This window comes from Aythya marila (genome assembly GCF_965140915.1).
Source record: "Aythya marila genome assembly, chromosome: W".
Classification (NCBI taxonomy): domain Eukaryota; kingdom Metazoa; phylum Chordata; class Aves; order Anseriformes; family Anatidae; genus Aythya; species Aythya marila.
In genome coordinates, this window is record NC_139081.1 from 5,340,146 (window position 1) to 5,359,973 (window position 19,828).

The window sequence follows — 19,828 nt, forward strand, 5'->3', positions numbered from 1 at the left end:
ACTCAATCCCACCATCCATGTCACTGACAAATACGTTAAACAGCACTGGTCCCAATACTCACCCCTGAGGGACACCACTCATCACTGTTCTCTACCTGGACATTGAGCCACTGACTGCAACTTTGAGTGCGACCATCCAGCCAATTCCTTAGCCACTGAGTGATGCGTCCATCAATTTAGAGACAAGGATATTGCGTGAGAAAGCACTGCATGCTTTACACAAGTCCAGGTAGATGACAGCAGTTGCTTTTCCCTTATCTACCAATTCTGTAATCCCATCGTAGAAGGCCACCAGATTTGTCAATTTGTTCCTGTAAACACAGTTAATCAGAAAAAATGCTCAACAAGTTGTAAAACAAGAAAAACTGAAGCAACAGAGTAGCTCCAACCACATGCCAGTGTAGACATTTATCTTCCCTAATTATGTTGTGTATTAAAATTTAGTACATAGAGTTTAATATTTTTATGGTTAAATATGAGAAACGTACACTGTAGAAAAATACCAGCTAAAAACAAGAGCCCACACACACTTTTAGTTTAAATTTAATTTGTCAGATAGATGTGATCTATGTACAATCAGTGTGCATTGTAACAATTCTATTAATAAAGTAATTCAAATCTTCTAAAATATTATCTGGCTGCATAGCACATTTGATGTTATTGCCCATTTTAAGAGGGAAAACAAATGGATGTACAATAAATTTTGGCTAATTTGATTCTTAAGTGTTCAGATATTGAACACTCCTCCTTTAAAACTAATGGACCGGAAAAAAACTTTCCAGAACACAATTTAATTCAATATTTCTCATCATTTCATTACAACAAATCACGATATTGACAGTTTAATAGAAACAAACAAACAAACAAAAATGTATCTGAATTATCAAATAAAAAAGGGGCACAAAAGGAATAAAAATGTTCCCTTTCCCCATTTCTACATTCTGAGCAGTGGTTTCATCAAGATATTTTATTAAAAAGAATTAGCACACTGACTTTTTTTTCATACTTGTGACAAGAAGGCCTGAGCTGGTGGGGAAAGGAACAAGAGAAAAAAAAAAGTTAATTTAATTAATTTGCAGTGATTTATTTTCATTTATTTATTGTAAAAAGGCATTATTACAACTGATCACAGAAGAAATCCTGGCTATGTTACAGTTATAGATAAAGAATTTAAATATTCGAGCTTGTTATGAAAAGTGGCAAGGTGGTTGCAGTGTAAAATGTAAACATACAGTTTTGGAAAGTGAGAATTCTTTACTAAGAAAACAAAGCAAACTCCTCATTCCTTCTTGAAACATGACCATATGTCAGTGTTTAAAAATTCATTTATAAACAATTTAAACTGTGTTCAGCCTAAAAACAGTTTTATAAGATCCAGTCTTGATGGGATAGTGTTGAGGTCCCTGTAAAAAAAATAATAAAAAAATAAAAATAAAAAAAGAGAAAAAGTGCCACAACATTTGCAGCACTGTGCAGCATAAACTTTAAATACAAAAATATTTTTCTTTTGTTGGGATAACAGACCTTGCATCCTGGGAAGAAGTAACAATACTGTTACTGATAGAATATCCAGTCTTTCAAGTCACATAAGGCAATTACTGTGTTAGCTTACTGTATATGGCTAAAAGAAGGTCCAGAAAATGTCAGTCTTTGTTATGTTTTTCGGCTACTCCATGTATGTTCAGGTGTATTTTTGTGATCTGATGAGTGTTCAAATGGAGATCTTGAACCATAAGGAGACTTCTGATCTAATGGTGACCTTGAGCCACTACCAGAAGCTCTGTGGTCCATTTGCCAGTCTGAGTGGTACCTATAATCTCTGGAAGATTTATGATGGCTGTACTCTGAAATTGAACAGGGATCTGAATGCATCCTGTGGTCTGAATGGGAATGGTGATCTGAATAAGGCCTACTATCTTTTAAACTTCCTTCTAGGTTTGACCTGTGATCTCTGCTCATGTGGTCATCCAACTTCCTATGTTTACTATCACTATAGTATCTGAAACAAACAAACAAAACACCAGTATATTAGTATTACTGAATACACGGTAAGAACTACAATTATGTCAATTCAACAGAACTGCATTAGAGAGCTTTCTTTGCAATTCTGTATTAATCAAAACAAAACAAAACAAAACACTTTGTTGCTTACTACAAGCAGGTTACAGGAAGGGAATTCTTAAGAGACTTTACAATAGCTGAAGCAACTTACCTGCTGTCTTGTTTGTAGTGATCCCACTCTCTATGATCTTTTCCATTGCTGAAGGCTGAATACGGCCTTTTCCTAGAGTCAGTTTTCTTATAAGCAGCTCCCTGATGCCTGTCCTTATGATGATCATGGTATTGTGACAAATGTCTATCAGAAGAATAACTGTCCCTGCTACTGTCATCATGGTTTGTATTCTCTTTAATTCTTTCAACATCTGTTTAATAAAGTAGACAAAGGTTATAAGCCTTAAAGGAACCCTCAGGAAGTTTGCAGATGACACCAAGTTGGGGGGGAGTGTCAATCTGCCAGAGGGTAGGAAGGGCCTGCAGAGGGACCTGGACAGGTTGGATCGAAGGGCAGAGGCCAGTGGGATGAGGTTCAACATGGCTAAGTGCCAGGTCCTGCACTTTGGCCACCTCAACCCCATGCAATGCTATGGGCTTGGGACAGAGTGGCTGGAAAGCTGTGCAGAGGAAAAGGATCTAGGGGTGTTGGTAGATGCTCGCCTGAACATGAGCCAGCAGTGTGCCCAGGTGGCCAAGAAGGCCAATGGCATCCTGGCTACTATCAGGAATAGTGTAGCCAGCAGGACCAGGGAGGTGTTCATCTCTCTGGACTCAGCTCTGGTGAGTCCGCACCTCGAGTACTGTGTTCACTTTTGGGCCCCTCACTTCAAGAAAGACATCGAGGCCCTGGAGCATGTCCAGAGAAGGTCTACAAAGCTGGTGAAGGGTCTGGAACACAAGTCTTCTGAGGAGCGGCTGAGGGAACTGGGGTTGTTTGGTCTGGAGAAGAGGGAGGCTCAGGGGAGACGTTATTGCTCTCTACAACTACCTGAAAGGCAGTTGTGGGGAGCTGGGGGTAAGCCTCTTCTCCCAGATAACTAGCAATAGGATTAGAGGGAATGGCCTCAAGTTGCACCAGGGAAGTTTCAGGTTGGAAATTAGGAGACATTTCTTCTCAGAAAGAGTAGTCAGACTTAGGAACAGGTTGCCCAGGGAGGTGGTGGAGTCACCATCCCTGGGGGTGTTTAAGGAAAGGTTGGACGTGGTGCTTAGGGACATGGTCTAGTGGGTGATATTGGTGGTAGGGTGATGGTTGGACCAGATGATCTTGAAGGTCTTTTCCAACCTTAATGATTCTATGATTCTATAAGGAAGTCTTATACACTATACATTTTTCTTCACCTAATTCAAACAGCATTTCTACCTGTCAGATTTAAAGCAATATGAAAATGACAGTATCATTTGACAGAAACAAGATCTAAACAGTTTAAAGACAAATGCACTAATGTGAGTGAACTCAGAGAGACCTCAGAAGTAAATAGAAGGCATGCAAGCTAGGAATATGTAGGGCTGAGAAGCTAAGCTTTTCAGCCTTATAAACTGAATGGAGAGTATGAGTGTGGTCCAAATGAGAGGTGAGTAGAGGCCTTCAACAGTGCACTTTTAGACAGAATGGTTGGAAGTTCCTCTCTAAGGAGAGAGAGCCGTAGCATGAACGTCAGTTCTAAAGGTACAACTTATTAATGAAACATATTATGTTCATTTTAAACCAATGATAACATACTCAAGTTTTACATGACATGATATAAAAATAAGTATTAAAAGAAGGTAAGTGTGGGAGCATAGAAAAACTGATTTTGTCAACAATAAAAGACATCCCATATTTCCTGAAGTCATGGTGACATTACAACTGCTACAAATATGCACAGAGCCTCCAAGAAGTTTACAAGTTTTGAGTAGGCCTCTCTCCCTTGCCAAAATTAAATACAAATATTTGCTTTTTATTTATTTTAAAAGAACGGCCAAATAACTTGCTACTAAAATCAGGAAGTACCAGGTTCAGTCTCTGCTCAGTTGAATTTCATCAGCAAATTAGTGAAGTTATGCCAAGACAGCCTATCCCTATTATATCGAGGAATATGGGAGTTCTAGGAAACATTTTTAAAACTTATTTCATTTTACATCCCACATTTAAGGTACATAGCACAAGAATACACTTAAGATTTCTTACCTGGATTTCTAATTACTTGTGTATTCACATTGCTGCTAATGTTCTGATCATTATGTTGCTGAAAGAGACAAGTACAGAAACTGTAATTGATAAATCCCAAAGTTGCATCTGAATTCTTCAGAAAATATCCTAACAAAATAGACTAGTTTACAATGAACAGAAAAATACACTTCAAGTAATCATTTTGTTATTGTTCCTTTGTTGTGGTTTAACCCAGCCAGCAGTTAATCACCACACAGCCTCCCCCCGCAGTGGGAAGGGGGAGAGAATTGGAGAAAAGTAAAAGCTTGTGGGTTGAAATAAAGACCGTTTATTAGAACAGAAAAGAAAAGAAAATAATAATGATAATGATAATGATAATAGTATTACTACTACCAATGTGTACAAAATAAGAGATGTACAATGCAGTTGCTCACCACCCGCTGACCGATGCCCAGCCTATCCCCGAGCAGCAGTTCCCCCCACCCTGGTCAGCCACCCCATATTAATTGTTCAGCATGACATCAGATGGTATGGAATATCCCTTTGGCCAGTTTGGGTCAGCTGTCCTGGGTCGGTCCCCTCTCAGCTCCTGCTGCACCCCCAGCTTCCTCGCTGGCAGGACAGCATGAGAAGCTGAAAAGTCCTTGGCTTAGTGTAAGCACTGCTCTGCAGCAATTACAATATCGGTGTGTTATCAACATTATTCTAATCCTAAATCCCAAACAGAGCACCCTACCAGCTACTAAGATGAAAATTAACTCTATCCTATCTATTAAATTGATAATCTAAAAAAAGTTATAATAATTAGAATACATATTTGTATAGAGAGAGTTTTAAAGTATTACCTGAGATTCTTGGCGTTTTTTGATTGCATGTTTATACAGTTTGTGCAGCTTTCTGGCATCAAATTCTGTAAACTTGGAGACAAAAATCCACAAGTTTCTGAGGAGAAAGAAAGAGAGGTTATAATTCTTCCATATATTAGTTTTTCATGTACAATACAAGAGAACGCAGACTTATATTATTTCAACTTTACTTCAGTAAACTGAAATCATATTATGGATTTTCCTTTTTCCAATAAAAATTTTGTAGAATAACTTACTTTCTCCATTGTTTAATTTGTTCAGGATTTGGGTACTCCTTTAGACATTCAGTAATATGGTCCCCAATTTTGATTAGGCACTGTCTAGTATGTTCTAGCTGTTCCCTTTCAGAAAGGCCTTTCTCTGGTCGATCCAGTTGTTTCAATGCTGCTTTGACAGGCCTCATTCTTTCTTTGCACTGTAAAATGGAAAAAAAGAAATACATTAATTCAAAGGGGAAAAAAAATCTAAAACATGACCCACCCTTACTGTGCTATTTATACAGGCAAAAACAGTACTGATCTAAGCCAAATGAAAAAGACTTCACTCACAGCCCATTACATTTAGTTTTACAAGAGGTTTAATTTGGAAAAAAAAGTATTTGAAATCAAGTAGAAAATTTATTCTTATATTAGATTATATACATTAGATTATATGCAACACAGATATTAAATAAAACACTAATTTAATATAAAAAAAAATAAAAGGGAAAAGAATTATTATAATGCATTTTTAAAATCATGGGTTTAACAGCACGAGTATATCAGACAAGACTTATATTACTTTTTAGGACCTTGAAAGCTATACAAACTCAGTGTCAAGATTCAGTATATTTCAAGTAGATACTTTCTGAAACAATTAAACTTGGCATTCAGCAGAAGATAAGCATTCCTCCTCTGAGCAGTTTATAAGCCCTTGTTCTATGCAGATATTAAGAGAAACTAACATATCTAGGATAAAGATATGAACGACATACGAACAACTCCTCTGACGGCAGTCTCCCGTTAGCTAGGCTGCAATGGTCTCCACCAGGCACGGTGCTCTCTCCAGGAAGTCAGTACACACCCAGACCGACTGCCCATCCAAAAATGCAGCAGTTCAGGTCACTGGATGCGGGGAGTGTCTGAGCCTGTTGCTGCCATCGGCGGGAGGCAGAGAGACTGTGTGCATGAGGTGCGAGCAAGTGGACGACCTGGTCCGCATGGTGGCAGAACTCAAGGAGGAGGTGGAGAGGTTGAGGGCTATCGGGGAGTGCGAGCGGGAGATAGACTGGTGGAGCAACTCCCTGCAGGGCCTGAAGGAGAGGTACCGGGGTGAGACACCCCAAATGGGGGTGGACCCCCTGCCCTGTCGCCGTCGGGCAGAGGGAGTGGACCTGGGAGTTGAGGAGGAATGGACACAGGTCCATGCTCGATCTCGCAGGCGATGCCCTCCCCTTCCGGCCCTGCCTTCCCAGGTGCCCTTATACAACAGATTTGAGGCCCTGGAGCTTGAGAGACCCGTGGGTGAGGATGAGGTAGGAAGCCTACCCAGGAGGACGCCTAGGGCGAGGAAGTCGACTCCACGCCTCAGGACTGCCTCCACCAAGAAAGAAAGAAGGGTGATTGTTGTAGGCGACTGAATCCCTTCTCAGGGGAACAGAGGGCCCTATTTGTCGGCCTGACCCTACCCATAGGGAAGTCTGCTGCTTCCCTGGGGCCAGGGTCAGGGACGTTGCCAGGAAGCTTCCCAACCTGGTTCGCCCCTCTGACTATTATCCTCTTTTGATAGTCTAGGCTGGCAGTGACGACGTTGAAGAGAGAAGCCTCAAGGCTATCAAGCGGGACTTTAGGGGGCTGGGACGATTAGTGGAGGGAGCGGGAGTACAGGTGGTGTTTTCGTCCATCCCTACGGTGGCAGGGAGGGGTACAGAGAGGACACGGAAAGCCCACCTGATAAACACGTGGCTCAGAGGCTGGTGCCAGCACAGAAATTTTGTTTTTTTTGACCATGGGGCGCTTTACTCGGCACCCGGCCTGATGGCCGCAGATGGGTCCCTATCTCTAAGGGGAAAACGGATCCTAGCCCAGGAGCTGGTGGGGTTCATTGAGAGGGCTTTAAACTAGGTAAGATGGGGGATGGGGCTGAAATAAGGCTTGTTGGAGCTGTGCCAGGGGGAACGATGGCAGGGCCAGGGGAGAAGGCAATGGCCCAGCTGAAGTGCATCTACACTAATGCACGCAGCATGGGTAACAAACAGGAGGAGCTGGAAGCCATCGTGCAGCAGGCAGGCTACGACTTGGTTGCCATCACGGAGACATGGTGGGACCACTCTCACGACTGGAGTGCTGCAATGACTGGCTATAGGCTCTTCAGAAGGGACAGGCAGAACAGAAGGGGTGGTGGTGTGGCTCTCTATATTAGAGAATCTTTTGATGTTGTGGAACTCGAGGCTGGGAATGATAAGGTTGAGAACCTGTGGGTTAGGATCGGCGGGAAGGCCAACAAGGATAGCATCCTGGTGGGGGTCTGTTATAGACCGCCGAACCAGGATGAGGAGACGGATGAGGAGTTCTACAGGCAGCTGACAGAAGTTGCGAAATCATCAGTGCTTGTTCTCGAGGGGGAATTCAACTTCCCTGACATATCCTGGAAACACAACACAGCCGAGAAAAAGCAATCTAGGAGGTTTCTGGAGAGCGTGGAAGATAGCTTCCTGACGCAGCTGGTTAGTGAACCTTCCAGGGGTGGTGCCCCGCTAGACCTTCTCTTCACAAACCGAGAAGGACTGGTGGGAGATGTGGTCGGAAGCTATCTTGGGCAGAGTGACCACAAAATGGTGGAGTTCTCTATTCTTGGCGAGGCTAGGAAGGGGACCAGTAAAACTGCTATATTGGACTTCCGGAGGGCTGACTTTGAGCTGCTGAGGACACTGGTTGGTGGAGTCCCTTGGGAGGCAGTTCTGAAGGGCAGAGGAGTCCTGGAAGGCTGGGCGCTCTTCAAGAAGGAAATCTTAATGGCACAGGAGTGGTCCGTCCCCACGTGCCCAAAGACAAGCCGGCATGGAAGAAGACCGGCCTGGGTCAACAGAGAGTTGCAGCTTGAGCTTAGGAAAAAAATCTTTTTTTTTTTTAATCTTTTTTATAATCTTGTTTATAATCTTTGGAAAAAAGGGCGGGCCACTGAGGAGGACTATAAGGATGTTGCGAGGCTGTGCAGGGACAAAATTAGAAAGGCCAAAGCTCATCTGGAGCTCAATCTGGCTACTGCCGTTAAAGACAACAAAAAATGTTTTTACAAATACATCAACGCAAAACGGAGGACTAAGGAGAATCTCCATCCTTTACTGGATGCGGGGGGAAACCTAGTTACAAAAGATGAGGAAAAAAAGGAGGTGCTTAATGCCTTCTTTGCCTCAGTCTTTAGCGGCAATACCGGTTGCTCTCTGGATACCCAGTACCCTGAAAGTAGGTAGCTGGTGGAAGGGGATGGGGAGCAGAATGTGGCCCTCACTATCCATGAGGAAATGGTTGGCGTCCTGCTACGGCACTTGGATGTACACAAGTTGATGGGGCCGGATGGGATCCACCTGAGGATACTGAGAGAACTGGCGGAGGAGCTGGCCAAGCCGCTTACCATCATTTATCAACAGTCCTGGGTATCGGGGGAGGTCCCAGTTGACTGGCAGCTAGCAAACGTGACGCCCATCTACAAGAAGGTCCGGAGGGCAGACCCGGGGAACTATGGGCCTGTCAGTTTGACCTCAGTGCCAGGGAAGCTCATGGAGCAGATTATCTTGAGAGTCATCACGTTGCACTTACAGGGCAAGCAGGCGATCAGGCCCAGTCAGCATGGGTTTATGAAAGGCAGGTCCTGCTTGACGAACCTGATCTCCTTCTATGACAAAGTGACGTGCTTGGTGGATGAGGGAAAGGCTGTGGATGTGGTCTACCTTGACTTCAGCAAGGCTTTTGACACTGTTTCCCACAGCATTCTCCTCAAGAAACTGGCTGCTTGTGGCTTGGACTGGTGTACGCTTCATTGGGTTAGAAACTGGCTGGATAGCCAGGCCCAAAGAGTTGTGGTGAATGAAGTCAAATCCAGTTGGAGGCCAGTCACTAGTGGCGTCCCCCAGGGCTCGGTGCTGGGGCCAGTCCTCTTTAATATCTTCATCGATGATCTGGAGGAGGGCATCGAGTGCACCCTCAGTAAGTTCGCAGATGACACCAAGTTAGGTGCGTGTGTCGATCTGCTCGAGGGCAGGAAGGCTCTGCAGGAGGATCTGGATAGGCTGGACCGATGGGCTGAGGTCAACTGTATGAAGTTTAACAAGGCCACGTTCCGGGTCCTGCACTTGGGGCACAACAACCCCAAGCAGAGCTACAGGCTGGGAGATGAGTGGTTGGAAAGCTGCCTGGCAGAGAAGGACCTGGGAGTGATGGTTGATAGTCGGTTGAATATGAGCCAGCAGTGTGCTCAGGTGGTCAAGAAGGCCAACAGCATCCTGGCTTGTATAAGAAGCAGTGTGGCCAGCAGTGCAAGGGAAGTGATTGTCCCCCTGTTCTCGGCTCTGGCGAGGCCGCACCTCAAGTACTGTGTTCAGTTTTGGGCCCCTCGCTACAAGAAGGACATCGAGGTGCTTGAGCGGGTCCAGAGAAGGGCGATGAAGATGGTGAGGAGTCTGGAGAACAAGTCCTACGAGGAGCGGCTGAGGGAGCTGAGATTGTTCAGCCTGGAGAAGAGCAGGCTCAGGGGCGACCTTATCGCTCTCTACAGATACCTTAAAGGAGGCTGTAGCGAGGTGGGGGTTGGTCTGTTCTCCCATGTGCCTGGTGACAGGATGAGGGGGAATGGGCTAAAGTTGCCAGGGCTGTTTTAGGTTGGATATTAGGAAGAACTTCTTTACCGAAAGGGTTGTTAGGCATTGGAACGGGCTGCCCAGGGAAGTGGTTGAGTCACCATCCCTGGAGGTCTTTAGAAGACGTTTAGATGTAGAGCTTAGTGATATGGTTTAGTGGAGGACTTGTTAGTGTTAGGTCAGAGGTTGGACTCGATGATCTTGAGGTCTCTTCCAACCTAGAAATTCTGTGATTCTGTGATAAAGCTACTTTAGGTATGCCTAAATTAGCAACAGCGTACAATACAGATGTACCCATATATACATGTAATATGTGTGTTCCTGAATTTTCACACTAATTCAAATGTATTAATAATAGATGGAGATAAACCAGTAAACATGTTTTAAATTAAATACGCTTGCTTGGAAATACCATCCAATCACAACAGCAAGGCAGACAGATGAAATGCATATTCTACCTGTCACATGGCAGAGAAGTCAAATGAGTTGGCCTCTACAACCCTCATCAGTATATTTCCATTTGATAAGATAAACATACTAATTAGACTGCATCTGACTATGGCTTAATGATGATTATACATTCCAGAAGAGAGGGCCTGTCCAAAAACGTTCTATACACAAACAAATTAGAATTGTTCCCACTATGGAAAAGAGGCAAGTCTGTATTATCATAGAAACATACATTCAAAGAACGGTTTGGGTTGGAAGGAACCTTAAAGATCATCTAGTTCCAACCCCCCTGCCATGGGCAGGGACACCTTCCACTAGACCAGTTTAATCAAAGCCCCATCCAACCTGGCCTTAAACACTTCCAGGGATGGGGCATCCATAACTTCTCTGGGAAACCCGTTCCAGTGCTTCACCATGCTCACAGTAAAGAATTTCTTCCTAATATCTAATCTAAATCTACCCTCTTTTAGTTTAAATCCATTACTCCTTGCCCTATCTCTACACTCCCTGATAAAGAATCCCTCCCCAGCTTTCCTGTAGGTCCCCTTTAGGTACTGTAATGTTGTTATAAGGTTTCCCTGGAGCCTTCTCTTCTCCAGGCTGAACAACCCCAGCTCTCTCAGCCTGCCTTCATAGGAGAGGTGCTCCAGCCCCTTGATCATCTTCGTGGCCCTCTTCTGGACTCATTCTAATACTTCTCTGTCCTTCTTGTACTGAGGGCCCCAGAGCTGAACACAGTACTCCTTCCTCACTGCCCTCAGGATCCTAAATTGCACCATTTCATGGTCACTGCAGCCAAGGCTGTCCTTGAATTTCACATTCCCCACCAGCCCCTCCTTGTTGGTGAGAATGATATCCAGCATAGCACCTCTCCTTGTTGGCTCCTCTATCCCTTGGAGAAGAAAGTTATCATCAATGCATTCCAGGAACCTCCTGGATCCCGAATCAAAACTGAGGGCATTTGAAGAACATCTCCGCTCCCCTATCAACATCAAGGGATAATTCAGAAATCAGTGAAGCTGCTGTTCCATTGCCAGTTCATGCCATTGATTTATTAAACAGTTACATTATATATTGCACTAACCACAGATTAAAGCAGCCTTTTAAAGACAGTTTACAGAGTGCATTGCTTAAGTTAATGTAGAGGTGATCAGAGAAGCATAACTATACATGGGAATCAAGTGATTTTCGGTCACCTAGCCACATATAAGATATCCTGGAAGTCATGGACAATTTGCTTATAATGTTTAGATTAAAAAAACAACAACAAAACAAACAAAAATAAATCCCCCAAACCCACATACATAAACTGGTCAGTTACCATACTGATGAGAAAACAAGATAATTTGCCTCTCACAGTTAACATTACAGTAGATCCAGTAGACCCATCTGGCAGTAGCAGACAACTGTTGAAAACTGAATGATAGAAGTTCCACAGCAGAAAATTAGCTGCTCAGAATAACTCCTTGACACCTTTCCAAAGGTCCTAATCAACCTATAAAATTGTATAGGTTGAGTTTACCTAACATTTTTTCTTCCAATATTGATACTGTTGTAGTCAAAAGTAGTGATTTAATAGTTTTTATTTTATTTTATTTTATTTTATTTTATTTTATTTTATTTTATTTTATTTTATTTTACTTTATTTCAGAGAGATCAATCACTCTGACAAGATATTTCTAAGGACTTTTGGATTTGTTACTTCCTGTGTCTAACACAGGAAGTCTGTAATACTTCAAGATCAACTTTGAAACTTAATTTTTCTCATTCGCTTACAAAGAACAAAAGGGTATTTGATAAGGTCAGGCCAGTGGCTACAACAACTGTGTTAAAACTCATTTGTTTCTGTCCTTTAAGGACACGAGTTATTCTTGATTATGGATCTTCATAGTCCGTATTTTAAAACTATTCAGTGCACAGGCCAATGGACAAATATTCTTCACTATACTGCAAAAATAGAATAAAACAAAACTGCTGGCCCAAAAACAAAACTGATTTTAGTATAGTATAGATAATCCTTCATTGTTCTGAGATTTTACTGACAATAGATATCTTTGTTATAATGTCTAATTAGCAGAATCAAGAACATCCAAAATTGTGTTCATTTAGAATATCAAGTGTAAACACTAAGTTATCAACAAGAGACTTACCACACTGAATGTCTTCTGATCCAGTTCTTCAGATTCTTCAGATATAGGAACTGGTTCACTAGTTGCAGTAATATGAACTGGAATATCCAATGATGGAACTTTTTTATTTTTTTCTTTATTTTCAGATTTGATTTCATTTACCTAAGAATAAATATGAAAATGTATCTGATCAGCAAACCTTATTTTTCGACTGGAATTATACTGTAATTAGGCAATCACCATAATTACTGCATTCTCTTCAGTTATAGCAAGAAAAATATATTCTGACATGCAATTATGGTACATTTTATTTTCTCTCTCTGAGGGATGGAGAATGAGAATGGAAAAGTTATGAGTTTCTTATATTACTTGCATTCACGGTCATTAAGCTATGCATCTTTAAAGGGGCAATTTCCCATTTCATTTGTCTGTCTTTGTAGTTGCAAGTGGTAAAAATAAAATTTCAAATGACGCAAAAGATTTCAATGTAATGACAACTGTGAAGTGATCCAAAATACATTTTCAACTCAAAATCATTCACAAAAGCTGGTGGCCTTTTCTAGTGCTATAAGAAAAGTAAACCTAGTTACCTTCTCTTCCTTTACTTCTTTTTCTTTCTGTGTGGATTCCTTTACTTTGTTTTCTCTCTTTTCTTTAATATATTTAAATTCTTTCTTATCCTCCTTTTCTTTTTTCTCCCTTTTCAAATCCCTCTTAATTTCCTTTTCTTTTGTCTCTCTTTTTTCTTCAGCTTCCTTTTTTATACCAATATCTGGCTCATGCTTTTCTTCATTTTCTTTTTCTGCTTTTACTTTTTTATGCGGATGTTTCACTGAAACAATCTCATCCTGTGATACACAAGCATATATATCACATCAAACTGATTTCTTAGCTATACAAGTTTTGTAACCATAAAATAAAAATTTACTTTTTTTGTGTGTGTGTGTGATTTCTTAGGTTTATTACCTATCAACTAGAGCTGGATACAGTTGCAAAGAAAAATAAGGACTACTTACTAATTTCCTTGATGTGACACAAAAAAAGTACTGATTGGGCAGTAGTAATGGGGGTGAGAGATTAAGCCCATTTAACTTTCATATCCCCAAAGAAATCTGCCCCTGTAAAAGGTAGTTAAGCTTTAAAGAGCTAAAAGCAATAAGGAAGTAGGCATCAGAAAACAGCTGATTTTTGAGGGCACTCAAGTGATGGTGAGGATAAAAGACCTCTGTTCTGTTTAGCTTTCTTCTAGTAACTTTTTTACTGACCACAAATTAAACATTCACAGTCAAAGGAAAAGGGAACAGAGTTCCAACTTGCTCTTTTCCAGAGGTGTTCTGAAGAATCTGGTGTTCTTTTATCTACCTTCAAAGTCACAGAATTAGGTGAGCAACATGGCCAGCCCCTAGACTTCATCATCTCTAGGGAACCTGCTTTGGCAGGGGGGTTGGACATGATGATCTCTTGAGGTCCCTTCCGACCCCTACAATTCTGTGATTCTGTGATCTGTTTTGTCCCCTGTCCCCCCCCCCCGTGATTTCTGCTGTGTGATAGATTTAAATAAGTGACCCAACAAAAGCAGAGGCCTAAAGGAATTAATTGGAAGTAATAAAAATATAAGAAAGTTAAGTAGTCTATTAGAATAATGAAACCCTTGACATATACAGGAACATTCACTTGTATGTATCAAAACATCATTTATTCATGCTGTGCTTTCTAATCAAGCTTGATTTTTTTTCCTGAGCCTGGAAAAAGTTGCTACCTGAAGAATCATTATCAGTAGTAATAACGGATTAGTCAGAAACATTGGAGTATTTATGATATGAGTTTTCACGTTACATTAAAATTACATTTCTAGCAGATACAATGCTCAAGTGTTTAAAGAGCATTGAAATTGCATGATGTCACTTGTAATTGGACTACAACATTATTTTAGGACATAATAATTTGGACAACTAATCATAAATGCCTCAGCTACAGACTTATCATTAAATTAAAATAGATACAGTCTTCCATGTGATTATATTGATGCAATTTTATTTGCCACAGAAGGAGAATGCCATTCAAGTGTTTCAATTTTATTAAATCAAACAGAAGATCAAATTGAAAGTGTTACTAATAAAGAACTGAATAACCCATACCATATGAAAGATGTTTACCTCGTTATCTTCACCAGATTTTTCTGAGGGTGGTGACGAGGAGTCACTTTTTATTTCTTCTTTTATTTTTGCAGCCTTTGTTGCTTTACTCTTCTTACTTCTTGTTTTCCTCCTCTTTGAATTGCCCTGAATGCAAATAGGTACCTTTATTATGTGAACTGACAAGTATCTGCACCATAGTTACAGAAAAAATTGTTTTTATGTTAAATAAAACATTAATTTTATTTGTTAACACTAACGACTAATACTGTTCTCAGGACTGGAGACTGAACCTAGCGCAACAGTAGAGTATATATACAAATAAGAGGCAATAAAATAATATTAAACTTGCAATTCATTCCTCGAGTTAGTCTCATATAATGTGATTAGCAATATGGAGAAAATTGTACAAAGAGTAGAACTAAGGAAAAAGAAGGATCTATTGATATGCCCATAAGCATAATGTTATCTTGCTACTGAATGTCAAGATTTACTTACTGCACTAGCAAGTCTCTGTGCTTCCTTTCTTGCAAGGTCTTTATTCAGTAATTTAATGAGGTAGTCTGCACGGGTCTGTAACTGCTTGGCCTGGGGTTTCTTGTCCGGATCATCAGGTAAAATCTGAAGAGAGCAATGGTGGTATCAACTATAAGTACACATTATCAAAATTGGAAGCTGCATTTAAAAAAAAAAAAAAAAAACGTAGAAAACCAATTCACTCCAACTACACCTGGCAAACATAACAGCATACTTGAAGGAATGTATAATTTCTTGAACGTTATATATTTTCTGCAAACACACAAATAATGTAGAGTCTTGGAAATGGCCTCACAAAATTTACAGTAAACTCAAAAAAATAGCCTCAAATTTCTGTTTCCAATTTCATAGTTTATCTAAGAAATTCAGAGCTCCTGTACCACTGTCATCCACAGATCTAGTTCTGACTTGTGCTTCTTCTAAATGCAGAACTCATTACCACAGAATATTTCTGAAGCCAAAAATATAAATGAGTGATTTCATAAAACAGGCAAAATTATGGAAGGCAGGGGTACGATATCATTAAACAGATTTGGATACAATCCTGACCTCTCAAATCCCAAAGCTACAGGTTGTTGACAATGTCACTGAGTTTGCTTCACTTCAGTCTTTCCCTAAATATCTGTTTCTCACTACTAGGCAGACGCTGCACTACTACTTGTCTAATGAACACAGCTATTCTCATATTGTGAATAAGAGGCAGTTTCAAGCAAAGAAACTGTGGATGGGAAAGAAAGGAGGGGTGAGAAAACCAAACCAAAACCCCAAAATATCCTTCCCTCCAAAAGATCAAGAATAAAATTAACATAACTAGAGCATCTAAAGTAGGGAAACAACAGATGGAAGAGAGAAAATTCAAGTGACAGAGATCCAAATACACAAAAATAATGTAACAGACTATAAGAAGGTATAATTCAAATGAATATACAAGATCTTGAATTCTAATAGATGTACAACAAGAATACAAAGGAGTACAACTGTCCTAACTTCTGTGCAATTTCAGCGATCAGAAAATAAGCTCTTTCAGTAACTGATCTTTTTAGCATTATTACTTAAACATCAAAAAAAAAAAGTCCTTCATGAAATTTCATAGATGACATACCTTCTGCGTCAAACTGAGATCAGGATCCATTTTTATCATTTCCCAGCTGCCATAACCATACTCATAGATACCTATTAACAGATTGGAATCATCTTCCTTACCCCAATCTATATCAAAATGAGCTGCCTTGGTGTGGCATGGGATGACATATCTAGTAGAAAAAAAAATAGAAACATAAATAAGCCACCTTCTCAAACTTAGCAAGGGAGAAAGGAACATGCTAAGAGCAGAAACAAAAATGTTACACCACTAAAATGCTGGTATATTTAGGTAAGTAATCCAGATAACTATCATAAGATTTTCTTACAATTTCTATAAAATATTTATTGAAATCAGTACTGAAACAAGTTTTAAAGCAGATCTAGATCAAGATATAAAGAACAACAGATATCTATCTGTGGTCATGGATTAAGACAGAATTGGTTAACAATGAAGACAAGCTTAAAATATCACTCTTGTGTAACTGCTAACTGAATAAGCATAGTCTAGGGACTGTGATACAGAAGGTAGCAAGCTAAGAAGTTCAGAGGGCTGAAACTATCACCAACAATTGGTATCTGTTCCCCTTTGACAGATATTGCTTTCCCTCAGGCAGAGGTGACACAAAGCAACTCCTCAACAAGCCTAATTTCTACTCTGAAATAATTAAGAGTAACTGAACCCAGGCCCCAGTGAATACAGTTCAGAAGCCAAAGCAAATACTGGCTACAAAGGAGAGGGAAGAAAGAATAAACAAAGAATGTGGATCAGATTATGCTACCAGTTCTTACAGGAAATGAAGCAACACTGGTGTCCCAGCGTGCTTACAGTCTGGACTGGTTAAATATATGCTTACAAGCCTCGAATAATTTTCTAGATTATTGTTTCCTTTAGGAGGAGAATAAAAAAAATACCTTTTCCTTTCTTCTGGATCTAAAGGAATGGATTTGTGCAATGGTGCCAACTCTTCTTCATGGGAGATGACTAGCTTTGCATTCACCTGCACTCCTGATATTCGGAATGTTGGGCCTTTAACCTTCCCAAGTCCACCTCCTTAAAATAAAGGACAAAACTGTTAAAATATTCAGCCTTTAGGTGAATGTTATACACAAACGTAAAGAAAAAACAAAATTGATAATATAGCAGATGACATTCAATTAGAAAAACTTTTTCTAAACAAACACTCTAAGCTCCAGAATCTCAAGGTCTTCCAAATACTAGTAGATTAATTACAAATTTCATGATAAAACAAAATCATGTCACATTCCACTGTGACAAAATACACAGGGAATGGGGATTATTTTTTAAATTCACCAAGCACACTAACATTTTTGTTTCTGTTTTCCCCCAAGAAAATAAATGTTATAATCAGACCTTAAGAATAGCTCATAACACTTGACACTTTTTATTCTGCTTGCCAACTCCCAAATACAATTTACCTGATCTTTCTTGTCCAAAGGCATTGTCCCTTAAAGCCTTAATGCATCCATTATGTACAAGTTCTCCCAGACGTCTAAGGTCTGTTTCCGATTTATCAACTAGCTCAGCATCTCTAGCTATAGCATCTAACCTATAAAAAAAGAAGTATGGTTTTATAACTCCAAAACATTAGTAACTACACAATCAGAGAACCAAGGAATACCTTAGTCTCTGGGACCTGGGATTCCTGAGGGCCAGCCTTGATGGTAAAGACCAAGGCAAAGAAGGCATTCAGTACCTCAGCCTTTTCCCTGTCCCGTGTAACCAGGTTCCCCATCTTGTTCAGCAATGAGCCCACATTTTCCCTAGCCTTCCTTTTGTCACTAATGTATTCATGAATGACTCCTTCAGACTTTGAAACTAGAGTAGTTATGAAATAAGCTAGAATTCACCCACACTTGCTATGCTGTGTGCATTTTTAATCCATGCACTTAAAAGTATCTATAGAAAAGAATACAGAAAATATTATTTAAAAAAAGGAAAAAAAAAAATCAAAAAAAAGGTGTTTCAGATATTAGAGGACAATACAATAGGAACTATAAAGGACCCTAACTATACAGTTTCAATATATTTCTGTATATTCTTTTGAAAATAAAAGGAACTATTATATATTGTATGATCATATAGAATATAAGTATTGTTAAAGAAAATGAAGGTGATAATTTTTTGGAGAATATGGAGTAATACAGAAAGCTTAAAATAATAACTGACAATAAAAATGCAAAACTGGTAGTTACAGTGCATAAAACCATAAGCTTTTACCATACTATCAAACAAGAAAACTGAATGATCGTCACTAATGTGGATTAAAGAAGCTAATAGGTAAAGTGTAAAAAAAGACGAAGTAGTCTTCCAAAATTGAAAGGTTTGTCTTTCTGTCTTTCTACATAAATACCACGTATGAAGAAAGGAAATAATTTAATTTTATGTTATAATCAAGGCAAAAAGTTGGGTATACTATTATCTCTTCAGCCTAAGGATTTTTGGTGTACTGATCTAATTTTAATGTAAACCAGATTCCAAATTGCTACACAAATATAATCAAATGAGTTTACCTTTCAAGTGGGCCACCAAATTTCTTGTAACTCTTGATAAATCTAGTAACAGAAAATAATTCTGCAGTTAAAAACATATGCTTAACTACACCGGTTTCAAAATTTATTTGTAAAGTCTTAGTACAATGCTATATGGACAATGCAAAGAAAAGAACTAGAGAGACCAGGGCAGGTTAGCATTTCAATTAACCCACATTTAAAGCCAGAGTTCTGTTTGGTTTATTAACTGATACAAATAAAATAGAAAATATAATTCATTTCAAAGGTTACTTTACTAGTTTCACAAGTCAAAGCATTCAGCAACACAAGGTGTTTAAAACAAAAGTTTAAAAGTTTAAAGTTTAAAACAAAATTCTCTCAACATTTTGTAGGTATTTCCACAAAGATATACACATCCTTTCTTCAACTACAGTTTTTAGGTAAAATGATGGAAAGTTTACATGTTTTTTTTAAAAAAAAAGCTCACCCACTGTAACAACTGTTTTTGAAATCACTGCCTTCAGGGGATGCAGGAAGAATAACACATATTAAAAGACTGTAAACAATAAAGAATATTTTTCCAACCCAATTTTATCCCTCACCTAAATCTGTTCAAAATCTGGATGTGATAGTTCTTTATCTCAGCACCACAAACTACAAAAAGTAAAGCTTTAAATACCTAGATAGATTGTTTTCCATATTTTCAAACTCATAATGATAAAAAAAAAAGTCCCATTAAGCACGTCCCCCCACATCTTACCGTCTAATCTCTGCATCACTAAATCCTTTAATATTTTCTCGAGGAATAGTTCGTGGTCGTCCACGTTTTTTTGGTCGTTTTCTTTCTGAGACAGAGTCACTATCAGATCCAGAATATCTTCTGCTCCTACTGCATCTCCCTTCATTTCCATTAAAGCTAATCTGGAATTTCAGAGTAAGTAGTTCAAAGCTATGTGACTAAAACATTTTATTCATTTGTTATCTAGCCCATCAAAAATATGTATTGGGGGGGCACACGCAAAAACCATCCAACACAAAAGTACAAGCCAAAAAAACATCAATGCAAATATCAAAGA

At 39.6% G+C, this 19,828-nt stretch overlaps 1 protein-coding gene across 1 annotated transcript in view; it reads right to left on the reverse strand.

Moving 5' to 3' along the window:
* Nucleotides 1–1,122: 1,122 nt before the first annotated feature.
* The window catches only part of LOC309889573 (chromodomain-helicase-DNA-binding protein 1-like), a gene marked incomplete at its 5' end in the record, with an annotated part of 88,378 nt that continues 69,672 nt past the window's right edge, over nucleotides 1,123–19,828 (reverse strand). The window contains 14 exon segments of the mRNA XM_082782442.1: nucleotides 1,123–1,999; nucleotides 2,213–2,423; nucleotides 4,226–4,283; nucleotides 5,053–5,149; nucleotides 5,310–5,488; nucleotides 12,508–12,648; nucleotides 13,077–13,334; nucleotides 14,643–14,768; nucleotides 15,120–15,242; nucleotides 16,261–16,411; nucleotides 17,154–17,292; nucleotides 17,679–17,809; nucleotides 18,774–18,815; nucleotides 19,513–19,673. Coding sequence (XP_082638568.1) covers nucleotides 1,654–1,999; nucleotides 2,213–2,423; nucleotides 4,226–4,283; nucleotides 5,053–5,149; nucleotides 5,310–5,488; nucleotides 12,508–12,648; nucleotides 13,077–13,334; nucleotides 14,643–14,768; nucleotides 15,120–15,242; nucleotides 16,261–16,411; nucleotides 17,154–17,292; nucleotides 17,679–17,809; nucleotides 18,774–18,815; nucleotides 19,513–19,673 — 2,163 coding nt within the window. The 3' untranslated portion in view covers nucleotides 1,123–1,653.